This window comes from Ovis canadensis, chromosome 7 (genome assembly GCF_042477335.2).
Source record: "Ovis canadensis isolate MfBH-ARS-UI-01 breed Bighorn chromosome 7, ARS-UI_OviCan_v2, whole genome shotgun sequence".
Lineage (NCBI taxonomy): Eukaryota > Metazoa > Chordata > Mammalia > Artiodactyla > Bovidae > Ovis > Ovis canadensis.
The window spans coordinates 95,284,618-95,303,393 of record NC_091251.1 but is presented as its reverse complement, the minus strand read 5'-3'; the positions used below and the strand labels follow the sequence as shown (position 1 = coordinate 95,303,393).

General features: G+C 42.4%; 1 protein-coding gene across 1 annotated transcript in view; it reads left to right on the top strand.

Moving 5' to 3' along the window:
* HEATR4 (HEAT repeat containing 4) overlaps positions 1-915 on the top strand; it is a 45,878-nt gene extending 44,963 nt beyond the window's left edge. Inside the window, exon 17 of the mRNA XM_069596955.1 lies at positions 570-915. Within this exon, the coding sequence (XP_069453056.1) occupies positions 570-728 (159 nt within the window). The 3' untranslated portion in view covers positions 729-915. The remainder of the gene's footprint in view (positions 1-569) is intronic.
* The last annotated feature ends 17,861 nt before the right edge of the window (positions 916-18,776 follow it).

Below are 18,776 nucleotides of genomic sequence, written 5' to 3'. Positions count from 1 at the left end.
TAGATATTTAGTAAGTGGGATTCCATTTATACTTTGACCCTAAGAATACATTTAGGAATGAGATAGATATCACGTTTTTTATTCCATAGAGTAACACAGAAACTTAGGTTGATATTAGAACAGCCTAGACTCCTGGGAATGCTTTAACCTAAGTACAAACTTAACCCTGACCATCACTACAATGGTTTATAAAATGAAAAGAGAGCAATGCAGTGTCCCCAGGGGCTGTTCACTCTGATTGAATCTATCTCAGCACATCTGAGGAATAAAGTTCTTGAATCGTTGCTACTATAGTTCCCATAGCTGCTGCTACTTCTGTGTAACAGTAAAGATAAAGAAAACCCAGTCTCACCCCAAAGATCACCATGTGAAGGTCCAAGCCTTGGGTGGGCAGTTCAGGCATATTCTCCCCATTAGGCTGCTAACTGGGATCAAGAGTTAGGGCTTGAACTCATAGATTGAATTCTCTTATTTATGATGGTGGTTCATAGAGCTATGGCTGAAGAGGCTTGGCGTCACGTGAGAACCGCATTTGGCATATGTGTTCACATGTTAATATTTCTCTGCAGCCTGTGAGGCCCTGCGCACCAAATCCCTGGTCACAGAGTCCAGTCCTGGGCCTAAACACAAGAAGCAGAGGTCGCTCGTCACTTGTCAAAGATCTACGCACTGCCCGGGAAAAAAGAATTGCGATGGGACCATTTGGATATGACAACCAAGATCTCTAGCTAAGTGAAAACTCAGAAGTTTTTCCCAGGGCTTTTTCCCCTTGAAAAAAAGGTAATTATTTCTAGGATGAGTCCTTCTCTTGCTCCAAGACACAGGCAGCAGTGGGCTTAGTCACATTCTTCTCTTTACCTGATGTTGTATAATCTCTTTGTCATTATGTTTATAAAGAAATATCTATTTAATGTTGACCTGGCTTTTTTTTTTAACTTGCCTTTTTAATTTGCACCATATACACAGAAGGTTCAAGAAAATTGACATCACACTATGTGATAGTGCATATTTTTCCATAACCTAGGAAAGTCATATACTAAATGTAGGTCAGAACTCCAAATTTTACTAGAACAGAAATATTCAAAGACCCAGAATCTTTTGCAAGGTATACAAAGAGCCCTTTGAAATCCAAACTAGAATCCCATTAATCTGGGAAAGAAAGTCATAGGTGATGTTTTCTATCCACAAGTCTAGTCTTGTTCTAAAGCAAGGCCTTTAACTGCAGCCCACAAGGCAATGAGGAAACCATGTCACAGGACTTTCATAAGAAAACAGAGTCAGTACAATATTTCCCACCTTGTATTGTGTGCATGGGTGTGAACCCTTTTAGATCCCTGTGAAGCATTGCTGCAGTTTCACAAGGCTGATCAGCAATTCTTACGAGCTTCAGTGTAGTTAATGCTTAAAAGATTTAGATATCATGGGAGAGTTACAAACTGTATCTGTATCCTAAGCTGGGATCCTCTAAGAGCACACAATACCCCTAAACTTGCCATGGAAGAGGAAAGATCCAGAATTCACAGTAGTGTGAATCCAGCTTTCTTTCCAAACTATTGATTGCTATTTACACCATAAATAGCTTTGGAACATTCAGTGATTATTGTAAAATAAAGGTAATATGAATCTCGCTCAATTTTTCTTCTGATGAGGTCCTCTCTTCTGGTGCACTATTATGATCAGAAATATGAAAAGCAATAATTTCCGCTATGAACTCTTGGCAGCTATGGAACATGGAGGGAAAAAAGAACTTTGGGGAATATCAGTTAAGTATGAAAAAGAAAATCTTCCTTTCTCCTGTTTCATGTAACCCATGTTTTTATTTGTTAATTTACACACTTCATCCCAGTGAAACACTAATGCATTAAGCACCACCACGTATATCAAAGTCATTTCCACATCTATCAAATCTGAAGATTCCCAGATCTGGCTGCCATGAGACATTTGAGACAATAAATAATTCTGTATGAGTACTTTTTCAGCCCCTGTATCTGACTTTCACTTCATAATGAAAGGACTTTATTGTGCTCTCTGGATCATTGGCAGGAACAAGAGGGCTGAACTGAACTCTTCAGTAGGTCAGTAAGGCAAATAGAGGGTCTGTTAGGCTATCTGTACTGTGGGAAGGGCAGCAGCAGAAATCACCCTTGTCTTTGAGTGAATTTATAAGACACACATTTAAGAACCTTTCACAGACAATATGCTTAGTCTAGTAGGAATTGTCTGGTACACTGCAGATGTGCTGTGAGAGGCCAGGGGAGGGGGGTGCTGCCATAGTCTTGGATCTCAGAGACAGCAAGAGCCTTAGAGAGGGGAGAAGACCCTCCAGGCTGGGGAAAGAACAGGAGAAAAGCTGGAGGAAGGAACTTGGCAGGGGTCCTTGAAGGCTCCATTTTCAGCTCCTGTTTCCCAATCGGTTCACTTGTTACTTCACAGTTAAGAAGCTGGACATCCATCTCCTTACCCTTGTACTTTGTGTATGTGTGTGTTAGTTGCTCAGTTGTATCTGATTCTTTGCGACCCCTTGAGGACTATAGCCCAGCAGGCTCCTTCGTCCATGGAATTCTCCAGGCAAGAATACTGGAGTGGGTTGCCATGCCCTTCTCCAGAGGATCTTTCTGACCCAGGGATCAAACCTGGGTCTCCTGTGTTGCAGGCAGATTCGTTACTGTCTGAGCCACCAGGGAAACTGAATCTATTCATATTAATAAAATGTTATAATGACAAAATAATCCAGAGGTCCCACAAATCCTTGCCTGTCCTTCCAGACTGAGGCTGTTGTAAGAGACTCTCTTCCCACCCAGAATGTCTTGGCTGTCTCCTTTACATTTCTCCTATTTTCATCTTTCCTCTCCTTTCATCTGCCACAGACATTCACTAACTCCACAGGCTGAATTAGACAAAGGACTGCTGCCGATCCTACTATAAAAGGAAGCTTCTGCTTGGTCCAACTTGTTCAAGAAACACCATGCTGACCTTCTCTTGGCCAAGATCTAGAGAAATTTTCCATTTTTCCATCAAAATTCATGTCTTTACTAGTTTACACATTCCATCTGTTAGCATTCCTAGAGAACTACATCAACAGAAATTTCCTGACCAGCGAAAAGGGGTTGGTGAGTCAGAAAGAAAACACCTGTGTTAAAATTTATTCTCTCCCCTCCCACAGCCTCCCACTGGTTATCACTTAATCCTCCCACTCCACCCCATCATTTCTAGAAGAACTATACTGTCAGCAAATGGTTACCAAATGCATGTATTATTGAGGCATCATGGATATTCCAAGAAGTACAAGACAGTTTTTCTGACTCTGAGAAATTTGTTGTCTTGGTTGATAAAATGGCTCATTTGTTGGAGGCAGCATCAGAGCCTCTCAAAAGTCAAGAGTGAGCTGGATACTCCCACTTTTTTGAGACTTCAGCTATATTTTTAAAAATTAAGTACCAGAATGATATTTTTTTAAAATATGGTAGGTTTTTAAAATGTACACTTAAATTATTAATTGATGCTTTTGAACTGTGGTGTTGGAGAAGACTCTTGAGAGTCCCTTGGATTGCAAGGAGATCCAACCAGTCCATTCTGAAGGAGATCAGCCCTGGGATTTCTTTGGAAGGAATGATGCTGAAGCTGAAACTCCAGTACTTAGGCCATCTCATGCAAAGAGTTGACTCATTGGAAAAGACTTTGATGCTGGGAGGGATTGAGAGCAAGAGGAGAAGGGGACGACAGAGGATGAGATGGCTGGATGGCATCACTGACTTGATGGACGTGAGTATGAGTGAACTCTGGGAGTTGGTGCTGGACAGGGAGGCCTGGCGTGCTGTGATTCATGGGGTGGCAAAGAGTTGGACACGACTGAGCAACTGAACTGAACTGAACACAAAAATTTACAGTGACTAACTTTTGAAACAATGTCAAAAATCCAAATTGACATGAATGTTTTAGCAATACTATTCATAATAGCCAAGAAGTAGAAACAACCCAAATGTCCATCAACTGACAGATGGATAAATAAACTTTGATTTATCCATACAATAAAATGTTACTTGTCAATAAAATGTAATAAAGTACTAGTGTGATGACAGATGAATGGATAAAGAAGATTGAGATATATATGTGTATGCACATACATATACATACAATGGAATATTACTCAGCCGTGAAAAGAATGAAATGATCCATTTGCAGCAGTATGGATGGACCTAGAGATTATCATACTAAATGAAGTTAGGAAGGCAAAGAAAACAAATATCGTGATGTCACTTATATGTGGAACCTAAAAAAAGTTATACAAATGAACTTATTTATAAAACAGAAAGAGACTCACCAGACATTGAAAACAAATTTATGGTAACCAAAGGGGAAAGGATGTGGAGAGGAATTAGTTAGGAATCTGGCATTAGCAGATATACACTACGATATATGAAATGATTCCCTGATAACTCTGTTGGTAAAGAATCCGCCTGCAATGCAGGAGTCCTGGTTCAATTCCTGGGTCAGGAAGATCCTCTGGAGAAGGGATAGGCTACCCACTCCAGTATTCTGGCCTAGACTATTCATGGGCTATACAGTCCAAGGGGTCGCAAAGAGTGGGACACATCTGAGCAACTTTCACTCAGTCATTCACATATATAAAATAGATAAACAATAAAAACTTATGTAACACAGGGAACTATATTCAATATCATTAATAACCTATAATGAAAAAGAACTGAAAAAGAATATATATATATATATATATATAATTGGTTCACTTAGCTGTACACTTGAAACAAACACAATATTATAAATCAATATACTTTAATTTTTAAAAAATGACAAAGCGCTGATAAATACTATAACCTGGCTGAACCTTACGTTAAGTGAAAGAAGCCAGTTACAAAAGACCATATATTGTATGATTTCATTTATATGAAATTTTCAAAACAGACGAATTTTTTTGTGTGTGTGTATTCCTTCTTAAACCAGTTATCTGCTGAAGGGCACTTGGGTTATTTCCAAGTCCTGGCTATTGTAAATTGTGTTGCTATGAACATTGGGGTTCCTGTATCTTTTTGAATCAGAGTTTTCAACTTTTCAGTTGCATGCCCAGAAGTGGAATTGCTGGATCATGTGGCTGCTTTATTTTGATCTTTTTGAGGAAACTCCATACTGTTTTCTCTTGCAGCTACACCAATTTACATTCCACCAGTAGTGCAGGGGGGGTTCCCAGGTGGCGCTAGTGGCACTAATGGTAAAGAACCTGGCTGCCAATGCTGGATGCGTAAGAGTCGAAGGTTCTTAAGCCACAGGTTGGGAAGTCCCTGGGTTGGGAAGATCCCCTGGAGGGGGGCATGGCAACCCACTCCAGTATTCTTGCCTGGAGAATCCCACGGACAGAGGAGCTTGGTGAGTTACAGAGGTTCACACAGAGTCGGACATGACTGAAGTGACTTAGCACGCACACATGTACAATAGTGTAGGGAGAAATCCCCTTTCTCCAACTCTCTCCAGCATTTGTTTTTTTACAGACTTTTTGATGATAGCCATGCTGGCATATGCGGTTTTTATTTGTATTTCTCTCCGTGGGGTAGCAAAGAGTCGGACACGACTGAGAGACTTTCAATAATTGTCAGCGTTGAGCATCTTTTCATGTGCCTGTTGGCTATCTGTATTTCTTCTTTGGAGTAGTGTTTCTTTAGGTCTTCTGCCCATTTTTTGATTGGGTTGTATGGGGTTTTTTTTTAATGCGTTATATAAGCTGTTTGTACATTTTGGATGTTAACCTCTTGTCAATTGCATCATTTGCAAATATTTTTTCCCAGTCCATAGGTCATTCATTGTCATTTCATTGACGGTTTCCTTTGCTATGCAAAAGCTTATAAGTTTGATTAGGAACCATTTGTTTATTTTTGCTTTTGTTTCCTTTGTCTTAGGAGACAGGTCCAAAAAATATTGCTATGATTTAAGTCAGAGAATGTTTTGCCTGTGTTCTCTTCTAGAAGTTTTATGGTATCATGTTTTATATTTAGGTATTTTAACCATTTGAGTTTATTTTTGTGTATGGTGAGGGAGTGTTCTAATTTCATTCTTTTACATGTAGCTGTCCAGCTTTCCTAGGACCACTTGCTAAAGAAACTATCTTTTCTCCATTGTATATTCTCCTCTCCTTTGTGGTAGATTACAGAATAAGCAGTTTATAGAATCAGAAAGTAGATTACAGATTATTTAGGGCTGAGAGCAGTGGGAATTAGGGAGGGAGAGTTGGAGAGGGGAACAGGAATTGACTGTTAATGGGTGTTTTTCAGGGGGAACAAATACATTCTAAAAATACATTGGGGTGATGATTGTACAACCTTCTGAATACATCAAAAACATTGCATCATACTTTTTTTTTTTTTTTAACCACACCTCAAGGTCTGTGGAATCTTAGTTCCCTGACCACGGATCAAATCTGTGCCTCCTGCAGGGGGATCGCATAGAGCCTTAACCACTGGACCACATCATACACTTACAGATTAAATCTGTGCCCCTTGCAGGGGAATCGCATAGAGCCTTACCCACTGGACCACATCATACACTTTAAATGGGTAAATTGTAGTGTGTTAATCGTATCTCAGTTAAGCTGTTTTTAAAAGTGTAAACTGAAACGGCTTCATGTGAAAGGCCCACCAATGTAGGATGCTGGGCAGTGTGGAGCAGTGACCAGAACATTGGTTTGAAAGTCGACATGTTTGAGTCCAAATATTTTGCTGCTTATCAATTATGTGACCTTAGGTGAATTACTTAATTCTTTGAGGTTCATTTATTGTAAAATGGTTGACAATAACATTTTTAAAAATATTAAAGAATCATTCTGTTCCAGGCACTGTTCTGGATTCTGGGATAACAGTTGTGACCAGGGCAGTCAAGGCATGAAACTCCTCCAGCGTGAAATGTTGGCCATTAACTTAAAAATATTAGAAACCCTGAAAGCTAACACTGTGCCAAACACATTTATGAGCTAAATTTTGCCCTTGGGCTGGCAGTTTGTGATCCCTGGTATAGGCTTTTCAGATGGTGAGTTTCTAGACTATTGCCCACTTGGCTGAACCTCAGCACCCTTAGCCTGCTCCCATATGCTTCCAACACCAACCTTAGAAAATAATCCTCATGAAGTCCAGGGAAATCGTCCTAGCAAGTCATTGAGCCAGCTCTATAAGATGCTGCAGGCTTCCTCAATGAGCCCATTCATTTTCCAAGCTTGGACTGAGCTGGCACTTTCTTCAGGGTAGGTTTGGAAGGGACATGTCCTTCCCATGCCTTTCAAAACCATCTGTCCTCTGAGAACCTCTTTGGGACGCTAGTTCAGGATACCGTCTCAGATGTTTGGATTTAACCCTTTCATTCTTCTTTACCTGCTGATGCCTAACACCTTGACTGTTTTTGGCCAGACATGCTAAGTGTGCGGTAGCTGCATAGGAGGCTGTTTCCTGGAACTCAGTAACAGATGATTAATCTGTTTCAGTTCTCTAACACATCCCAGACCTCAGAAAAGAAAGAAAGCATTAAATGTATCTTGTAGTTTTTCAATCAAGAATCAAGCAACCTCACATTGTTCGTTTATCCATCAACAGAGAAGTAGAGTTTAAAGCTCTCGGGAAGAGGAATTCTATGGAGAGTATTTGGGAAGTCAGGGGCTTCATTGGGGTCATATTACCCCTTTAACACCAAATTGCTTTTTGGAGTGCTTCGCCCCCATAGGGTCATGGAATTCCACAGGAACTCTATGTTTGAGTTTTTCATGGGAAGCTAAGTGGAGCACACCAGACTTCCAAAAGCCTCTGCCAAGTTGATGTGGTGTAGAGAAAAATGGTAGACTCGTGTTCAAATTCCCTTCTGCTACACTAGTAATTATGTGACTCTGTGAAAATTACTTTATCATTTTGAATTTTACTTTCACATTTGTAAAATGGGAAGAATAATATGATCTCATGGATCTTCTGCAGTGGTTCTCAACCCAGTTACATATTAACATTGCTTTTTAAAAATGTGACAGCCTGTCCTACAAATCAAGTCAGAATCTCTGAGGGTGAAATCAATAGCAATATATTATAAAAGGTCCACGGATTATTCTAGCATACAGTCAGGGTTGAAAAATCACTGGTGAGGATTAAATGTTACTTGTGTGTAAAAAAAAAACATTACTTGTAAAGCAGTTCTTATTCATTCCTGCTGCTGCTGCTGCTGCGTCGCTTCAGTCGTGTCCGACTCTGTGTGACCGCATAGACGGCAGCCCACCAGGCTCCCCCGTCCCTGGGATTCTCCAGGCAAGAACACTGGAGTAGGCTGCCATCCCTTCTCCAATATTCGTTCCTAGTTACTCCTTAATTTAAGTGTCAAAGAAGCAATTGACTATACTTTTGGTATAGGTTCTAAAACTGTACCAGCAGGTGTCAGTCTGACCATACAAGTTGGTCCCTAGAAATTTTTATTTCCCTGTTTTCTCAGTAACAGCCATACCGTCCCCATGAGCATTTGTTGAGTACCTGCCTGTCTTCTGCCAGCTACACTGATAGTGACCATGTGATTTCGAGTCATATGACAAGTAGTCAGGGTAGTTATTGCCTCAATTACGAGGAATCAGAGAGTCAGAAAGATTCCTTGTACAGGATGTACAATAAGCAGAACTGAGATTCAAGCTTCATTCACTCATTCACTCATTCAAAAACACTGAACCTTACTAGGCACAAGGTACTGTATGTAGTAATTCAGATCCAAAGGTGAACAAAACATAATTGTTATCTTCTGGAGGTTCATTTTATCCTTTACTTGTAAGTACATTTGGAAAAAAGGGGGGCATTTTATTTTATAGTTGTTTTTAACCTCAGGTGAGATATATCTAGAACTGAAATTCTCTATTCCTAACAGGGTAAAACTGCACTCATAGAATTTCCTGGGATGGCTATTTCACTGTGCTGCTGCTGCTGCTGCTGCTGCTAAGTCGCTTCAGTCGTATCCAAATCTGTGTGACCCCATAGACGGCCTCCTACCAGGCTCCTCTCTCCCTGGGATTCCCCAGGCAAGAACAATGGAGTGGGTTGCCATTTCCTTCTCCAATGCATGAAAGTGAAAAGTGAAAGTGAAGTTGCCCAGTCGTGTCTGATTCTTAGCGACCTCATGGACTGCAGCCTACCAGGCTCCTCTGTCCATGGGATTTTCCAGGCAAGAGTACTGGAGTGGGGTGCCATTGCCTTCTCTGTGTTCCGCTGTACCCAGCCATTATAATAAAATTTAAAAAGTTGAGAGCTTCTTAGTTACTAATGAAGCTAGAGACCACATTTGTTTTACTACTGTCTTGTTAGTTTATTTATATCCTCAGCTTCCCTGGTGGCTCAGATGGTAAAGAATCTGCCTGCAATGTGAGAGACCTGGGTTCTATCCCTGGGTTGGAAAGATCCCCTGGAAGAGGGTATGGCAACCCACTCCAGTATTCATGTCTGGAGAATCCCTACAGACAGAGGAGCCTGGCTGGCTACAGTCCATGGGGTCGCAAAGAGTCGGACACAACTGAGCTACTAAACACACATTAGCTTACTTATATCCTTAGCAGCAAACTATTGGCATAGATTATATGTCTTAAGTTTTAGTAAATGGATATTTACTGAATGAATGAATGCCTAGTATTCTAAGCACTGTGCATAAAAAACCACAAGGGAAACATTTAAAGAAGTTTGCATTGTATAGTGGTAAGCAGATTTGAATATTTCCTTCCAAAGTTTGTTCTAAAAGTCTCCAGTTAATTCATTCCTGAGGTGGGAAATTCTTGAAAATCTTGGAAAAGTTTCTAAATGAGCCAGGGACTAGAGGACTATTATAAAACTACATTTGATCTGTGGCTCGAGTCTAACGGCTACTCTGAAGCTTGCTCCGTGTCACAAAGACACCAGCTGTTATCTGCCTCAGAGTTGTCATTCACTAACCAAGCAGTTTGACAGTTAGGACCATAAGGATTACCAGGTTGGATCAGACCTTTAATCCATTTAATAGTCTCTAACCTTGGATGAAAGCTTTCAAGTAGTGGTTCTCAACCTGGTTAGGAATCAGAAGCACTTGGTGGAGCTTTGCAAAAATAAAGCACACCTACTCCAGTCCAATGAGGTAGAGTCCCTGGCACTAGGAGGGGAATCTGGGGCATTGACACAGGACCCCCTGGTTCACTCATGCATGCTTCTGCACTTCATCAGTTCGCTCTAGTTGTTTCTGTATTCTGACTACATTCCTTCCTTGGATATTGAGTTCTATGCACTTACGTCCTACACCTTGAAATATTCTTTTTCTTATTATCAGTCCTCATCTTAACAGTACTGAAAGTTTGTCAGTTACATTGTAATCCTAGGATTTGGGGATTTGAGAGCAGAGTTCCTGTTGGTCTTACCCATGCTTCTTGTGATACTATGGACTTAGCTTACCCCCTAAAGCATGCCTAGCAGTCACATGCCCATTCTTGAGATTTTTTTGGTTTACAAGCAGCTCTAGCTTTATTAAGTAATCTTTCTGCATGAGTAAGACAACCTTTGTCCACATAGTGCAATAGCAGAAAAATAATATCTGTTTCTGTGATGATTGTGACCTGGGATTGTTGCTGCTTAGGTCATTCAGGGCAAGGAAAGCACTTGTTGAAGGTTTTGGGTTATGGGTTAAAGTCCTGTTACAAGTCTAGTCAGCTTGTTAGCGTTGGAGATGCCAGGAAGGAGAATATGCTTTCATTTAAGAACTCAATGACTAACATAACCCTTTGGAATGGAGGTGGGGGGCAGGAGTATTTACAGTAAAGTATACAAGGGAATGAATAGAGAAGTAGAATACCAGGGTCACAGACCAGCCAAATAGAATGAACAAGGGTCTGGTTTGACCACTTCCTTTAAAAAGTGTGTGTGGGGGTGCTAAATGGTAGGTGGAGAACCACAGTTGGTGTGTTCATTTTGGAATCTCTATAAATATTCTTTGATAAGTCAAAGTTTCCAAGTAGCCTTATGTACCTGTAAAAAAGAACAGGAGGAGAAAGAAACTTAGGAGAGTGACAGGGAGGGCGAAGAGTTACCACGTCATAGCCTATGCATGCCTCCAGGCATGTTAGGTCTGGCCAGGATCTGTTTGCCCAGAAAACATACTCGGGCTTGGCTGGAAATTTGTAACACTTCAATGATGAGATTTTTGGTTGGATTCCCTCTGGACCTCAGCAATGAACTTGCTCTCAATTGAAGTTCTTAGAAAACAGATCTCCAGGGACTGCTCCACTCAAGATGAAAATACTGTGGCCTCTGAGTCCAATACAGGAGCTCAAAGAGGAGCTGGCTCCTCTATGAATCGACACTCAAAATAATAATAGCTTTTCCTGCCATTTCTTTTCATCTAGAGATTTCAATGCATGTCATAAATAAGTGCCCCTTCCATGGTTAACTGATTAAGCCACATCTCTGACACTCATCTTTCGCGTGGGCTTCTTCCATCAGCTGATGGAGTGTGGGCCTCCTGATCCAAGGTCTCACACTCAGCACTCACTCCCTGTCTTCACTACCCAGGCTGCAGCTGTCTGTGGTGCTCCCTCGGGGCACAGTTCTTTGTAGGGGCTGAGGTGTTGGATCTGCTCGCTTCTTTGCTGTCATCACCACCCGCTGACTGCATTTCTGGTTCCCTGTGTCCGAGCAACTGGGCTGTGCCTCGGTTATTTGGAATGTGAGAATTGTTGAAGAATCTCTAGGGATTCTTCATGTCTTATAATCCTTCATCCCAATTCACAGCTCCCTGACAACCTCAGGCCCACCAGGGTGCTATGTCCTGTGGTATTCTTCTCTCTCTGTCTTTATCCTCACTTCCCCTCTGCAGAACAAGAGGAAGTCACAGACCAAGAGCTTTTGAGGTAGGAAGGAATGAGAAGGAAAAGTCTTGTCTTTCCTTTCAGCTTGTCCTCTTTGTTCCCAAGGAGGGGGCCAAGGCCATGAACCTTGACCCACAATGGGAAGATTAGCAGGATGTGTCCATGTTCCCATCACTCACCCTGAGGGAGCTGAGTTTTTATTTTTATTTTTTAATCTGGAGCAGGGATGACTCAGTGCAGACCTTTGATGGGGAAATCCATCTCAGAACCTGAGAGGGAAGTAGCAGAAGGCTACTACTGGCCCAGCATTTTCATTTAATATTCATACCAGAATGGTTTCGCTCAATCAGAGGAAACTGAGTTCTCCCTCTCCCCACTGTTGGCAACTGAAGGAATGACCCTGTCTCTCTGTGGGGGTCCAACGGAGACAGGAAATGAGATTTCAGATTCATAATGCAGGGAAGGCCCTGTACACACTGGTGGAATGTTTTATTTAGTCATATACCACCACTGTGCTTTTACCTACGAATTACTACTAACGACTAGTGATCATTACATGATAATTAGCACATGCTTTTTCTTTTTTACAACTCCCATAGCACCACCCCAAAATAAATGACGGTGTAGGGAAGGAAGGCAGCTCCTAGGGACAACTCCTGACTCATTCATTCACTGAACATTTAGTGAACTACTTTGGCCCCGTGCTAGGAACTGTGAGCAGGATGGATGGGTTCCTGATATCACAGTGCTATAGGAGGATGTGCTCCACGCAAATTTACTCATGGGATGTGTGTATCCAAAACGGAAGTGCAATATATATAAGAGCCCAACCCAGTGGTGCCTGGGAGAGGAGAGGTCAGCAGGCCCTGCTTCAGAAATCACTTCGAAAGCAAGATCTGTAGAATGAGTAGGAGCCAGTAAAGGGAACCTAACTCAGGGCGCGTGTACACTCAGTGTGTGTGCTCAGCCACACCCGACTCTTCATGACCCCATGGACTGCAGCACGCCAGGCTTCCCTGTACATCACCATCTCCCGGAGCATGCTCAAACTGATGTCCGTCAAGCTGGTGATGCCATCCAGCCATCTCATCCTACTTAGAGTAAACCTATACGATTGGTATAATCTCCCCTCTACATAATATTAACCCTCCAAAGTAAATCCCAGTTTCCCTCAAATACAGTGCCCCCGATTCTGCTTCTGTGATGCTTACCTTGGGAAAGTGTGAAATTCTACACAAGTGGAAGATGTAATTATTGTTACACTAGAGAGTATTACAGGGAGGAGGATGGTATGAGGGAAATGGGTGTGAAAATCAGGTTCTTCTATTTCCACAGCCCAGGCTGCACTCTCTGGGCCCTGGGATGATCTGGGTCTGACTCGGGAAATAGGCTTGTCTGCCTTCCCTTGAGCAATAACATCCTTTCCTATCAGCTGCTGCTCTAAGAAGACACTGATGTCCTTTTGCAGGAAACTAACAGGAAAAGAAAGAAAGCCTACTACTAAATATACTTCCTGAGGGCAAAATGAAATGGCTGCTGCTCTGGCTGCCTGAAGGAAAAGGCTGAATAAATAAACACACCATCCCTATTGTGTAGGCAGGTTTCCTGGGGGCAAGTCTTCATCTTCTCAGCCCTTCTTTCCTTTCTAAAATTGGCCATCCTGCAAAACAGCAGACAGAGATCTTCTCTGGCTACTGAGAAGTGTTGAAACTAACAATTCTCCTCTTTCTCAAACCCAGAGGAAACACAGAGTTAGAAGAAGAGGAGACAAGTGACAGGAAGAGGAACTTGATGTTGCTACATACCTCTCCTTTAACCTCACAGATCATTCCCCACAACTTCTGCTTTGAGCTCTTCTGTGCACAAATCTGGAAACACCTAGGAACATGCCCAGAGAAGCAGAGGCCAGGGTTGTGGCATTTCAGAAAACCAAGCTGCTACTGCTGAGTCGCTTCAGTCATGTCCTTCTCTATGTGACCCCATAGATAGCAGCCCATCAGGCTCCCCCATCCCTGGGGGGCCTGTTTAAATCCCAGCTGCACAGGTGTCTTGATTTGGAGGCAGAAGTGTAACTGTTATTATCTATGAGTATTTATTGAGTGCTAAGAGATATTACTTTGCCGACTAAGGTCCATCTAGTCAAGGCTATGGTTTCTGCAGTAGTCATGTATGGATGTGAGAGCTGGACTGTGAAGAAGGCTGAGCGCCGAAGAATTGATGCTTTTGAACTGTGGTGTTGGAGAAGACTCTTGAGAGTCCCTTGGACTGCAAGGAGATCCAACCAGTCCATTCTGAAGGAGATCAACCCTGGGATTTCTTTGGAAGGAATGATGCTAAAGCTGAAACTCCAGTACTTTGGCCACCTCATGCGAAGAGTTGACTCATTGGAAAAGACTGTGATGCTGGGAGGGATTGGGGGCAGGAGAAGAAGGGGACGACTGAGGATAAGATGGCTGGATGGCATCACTGACTCGATGGATGTGAATCTGAGTGAACTCTGGGAGTTGGTGATGGAGAGAGAGGCCTGGCGTGCTGCAATTCATGGGGTCGCAAAGAGTCAGAAACGACTGAGCGACTGAAACGAACTGAACCAAATGGTCTAGCACCACAGAAGAAACTGCTTAAGATGGTGACTTTGGATCAGAAAACAGCTCCAGCTGAAAAGATCCTAAGGCATTTCCTTGTGAGGATAATTTTTTCTTCTGGAACACTGACAAAAGGAAAGAACCTGTACAAATGTAAAGAGAGTGGAGGGAGGCAGGGGGAGAGAATATTTGAGTAGATACTCTTGGCCTGAAAAGAGGAGATGAGGTGAGCTATGCATTTGGACCTTTGTGTTTCTACAATGTTTTTGGTTTAAAGATCATTTATGCTTTAGGAGTTCTTACCCCGCCCCCACCCCTACCCTCTTCGCCACCACCACATTTTTCTTATAATATAATCATGTGTGAGCCCTGAGAAATGACTCAAAGCCAAAATAATGGGGTTTCCTTGATAATAGTTCCTCATTTTCTCTGGCTACAGGCCAGTCCTCAATATCCTCCTTCTTTATAAGGAAACCACTCAACCCAGCCCTGCTGGTCACTCGAACCTCACAGTGATCATTCGTTCATGTTGTAAACTGGGCTTTCTACTTCCAGCTTTCTAATTGCAAACTTGCTCTCTTCAGCCTCTTGCTTCTGACTGCTTCCAGTCCAGGGATGCAGTCTGCCCCTTGGGTGCCCTCATGCCATCCACAGAGCCTGGTAGGATCCCTCTTTCTCTCATCCTGTTAAGGATTGACAGCAGACTGCAAAGTGACCAGTGAAAGGGGCAAAGGTCACACAGCCATGTCCTTGCTCATCCTGGGTACACTCCCCCTCTCTGGAACTTTAATGGAGCCAGGTTCAGACTTCTGAAAATTGGAGGTGCTGCCATAATTACCCGATCTTGCTGGTTTTGAGCATGCCTTGCTTAATATAAGGCAGGCAGGAAATTAGATTGGATCATGGCTTTGTTGCTCATATTTTCTGAGCCCCAAATCTGAAATTGTGGTCTGCAAGTATAGGGTACACGTGGATAAATGAGACAAAATATTTGAAAATAAGGCCATTCTGGACATTGCATATCTCTCTAGTAGCTTGGCAAGGGAACCAGATATCACACACTCATATAATGTTGATAAAACTTAACATTAATAATAATTAATGAGAATTTACCATGGATCAGGTCCTTCCTGAACTATGTAGATTATCTCATTTATTGCTCATAAAAGTTTCCTCCAAGTAGCTAAAAGGGAGAGAAAACCAATCATTATATACTCAATAATAAAATTAAAAGAATAGTACTGTATACACTAGGTACATAATATATGCCAGGCTCTGAATTGAACACATTCTCTGCTTTAACCTTTAAACAAAACCTGTAAGTAGGTATTATTATTATTATGATTATCATATGGTAGGCTGCTTCTAGAGAAGGCAATGGCAACCCACTCCAGTACTCTTGCCTGGAAAATCCCATGGATGGAGGAGCCTTATATGCTGCAGTCCATGGGGTCATGAAGAGTCGGACACGACTGAGCAACTTCACTTTCACTTTTCACTTTCATGCACTGGAGAAGGCAATGGCAACCCACTCCAGTGTTCTTACCTGGAGAATCCCAGGGACAGAGGAGCCTGGTGGGCTGCCATCTATGGGGTTGCACAGAGTCAGACACGACTGAGCAAGTTAGCAGTAGCAGCAGCAGGCTGCTATTTGCACCCTTGTGCAATCCCCTTTCCTTGAGTGTGGGTGGATCCAATGACTTGCTTTTGACTAACAGAATGTGGCAAGAATACTGGGATGTCACTTCTGTGATTAGATTGCAAAAGACTGACTTCTGTGTTTCTATCAGTCTCTCTCTCATTGGCCCTCTCTTTTTCCCTTGTGCTGGCTTGCTGTAATGAGGGAAGCTGCTGTTTTGAGATGTTCTATGGACAGATTCACAAATAAGGCACAGAGAGGTCCGGAGCCAATAGCTCATGAGGATCTAAGGCCTTAGGCTAAAGCTTGTGAGCTAAGGAATCCTGCCAACAATGATATGACTGAGCTAGGATGCAGGTTCATCCTAATTGAGCCTTGAGGTGACCACACCCTTGTGAGACACCCAGAGCCAGAGGACCCAGTTAAGTTATACCAGGAATTCTGACCCACAGAGACAGAGGTAATAAATGTTGTTTTACGCTACTAAATTTTGGGATAATTTGTTACCCAGCAAGAGATAGCTAATATATATTCCACTTTGTAGATGAAGAAACTGAAGTTTAGATAAATGAATTAACTTTCCCAGAGTCACACGGCTAGAAATAGCATCTGAACACATTTAGTTCAGGGTCTGAGCTCAAGTCTACTTTCTTATGAGATTCCAAGTGATTAGGAAACTGGAGTTCTAAAAGGCATTCTACTCTCTGAAACCCTTGGAGTGTAGCCAGGCTTCCAGGAAACTCTTTGTGTGTGTGTGTAAAACTGGAATGGACAAAAGTTTAAATGATGCTAAGTGCTTTGAGTGGTCCACTCCCTGTTGCAGAAGAATGTCTGGTCCACCCATAGATCTGGTGATAGTAACCAGGGGCTCCATTTAACAGCACAATGTCAGAGCTAAGAGCTGCAACCTGTCCATTTTACAAGCACAGGTAGAGGGGTATATACACTTTTCTTGAGGATGAAAATGCCTGCATTGAGTAATGAGACAGCATGGTGTGCTACTTAAAAATCACATGAGCCCTAGAATTGGAAATCAAATGGTTCTGCCTGAGAGGACACCCTTTTCCACTGCCTTTTTAAATTTTTTTGCTTCTTCCCATCCAAGGAACAGAGTCTTCAATTTTGAAACCACAGTGCTTTGTTCCAGCATGGAAAGCAACTTGGCACATCCCTTTGTTGGAAGCTCCCCAGTTTGGGATGGCAAAAACATCTTCTTCCAGAAAATTTCCCTTTGTTTACCCAGAGCTTCATGCCAGTGGTCACCTTTATGAAATCAAAAGAAGATTCGTTCACTGGTTGGCTGTAGGAATCTATCCTTCCTTGTCGGCTTTGCCCTGGTGCCAAAGCAGCAGGCTTTGAGCTCAGGGGTGTTTCCAGGTGGCAACAGAGCAATGATGCCATAGGGCAGAGTTCTGGCCCCATTCTCCTTTCAGCCAGTGGCAGAGGCTGCACTTTGTTGGTTCGATTGTGCAACCTGGTGTAAAGTCCATATCTGGGGTGGTTGGGGTTAGGACTCTAAGCTATCTCAGCACTCTGATTATGGCCTCTTGACTCTCTCATGTTCATTACCCTCTTCTCCAAGGGCTTTCTTTCTGTCTCTCAGTTCTCATTTTCTCTGTCTCTGTCTCACTTTTTGTCTCTCTCCTCCCTTCTCTCTAATGTCTATATCCCTGTCAACTTCCACTTTCAGGAATCCTAAACTCAGGGAACCATCTCTTATCAGATGTTATGACTTTGCCCCTAACTGCTAGTAGCAAGCAGCTCTGGCCCTTGTCTGCTTATCTGATTGATTTTCTTTTCCACCGACTGTTTGCTTTACTAATCCTTTTGGATTGTGTGCAGAAACCAGGAAGGAAAAAAAAAATCCCCCAAAAAACAAACAACAAAAAAACGCCAAACGGAGTTTTCATAGTGAGTGTGTCCTCCTGGACTAAAATAGAAATGTAAAGACATTCGGGTTTTGCTCCCTTGAAAAGTGGTATGATCAAAGAGAGGAGCAGCAAAGAAAAGAGCAAAACGCACCAGCACGAGAGCCCAAGGCAAACCATACCACTCAGATATTGGGCCATCACTCTGAGTCCATCATTTCCCACTTAATCAGGATTTATAAAGGCTATTTTTGCCTTTAATACACCTGCCATGCTGGTTTTGCTCAAGTGGTTCCACAGAGATACCATCTGCACCACCTCCACAACCAGCCACGCAACAGAGAGTTGCAGACTCCCTGACTCCAGTGTCCTTGCTTTTTAAGAGCGGGCCTTGACAGCGATGGAGAAGCACCTAACACAGGAAAGAAAAGAGAAGCTGGATGGAATAATTGCATTATAAAATTACTTTGTGGATACAAAATCAAAATGTAGGGTACAAGCAATAACTTTTCCAGTTACTGCATGGGCTTCAATAACAGAATAGCCTTCTGCTGCATCAAAGAATGTTCCTTAAAACCTTCCTTCTTTAAGGTTTTCTCTCTTACTGGGTTGTATGTGTTTATATTACATTTTTCCTCTTAACTGATTTTCACAAGGAATGGGAGTGATAGAAGTGTATATGTATGTATGAGCAAAAACATTTATGAATGCCTTTTTTTTTTTCAGTTCAGTTGCTCAGTCGTGTCCGACTCTCTGCAACCCTGGACTGCAGCATGCCAGGCTTCCCTGTCCATCACCAACTCTTGGAGCTTACTCAAACTCATGTCCATCAGGTTGGTGATGCCATCCAG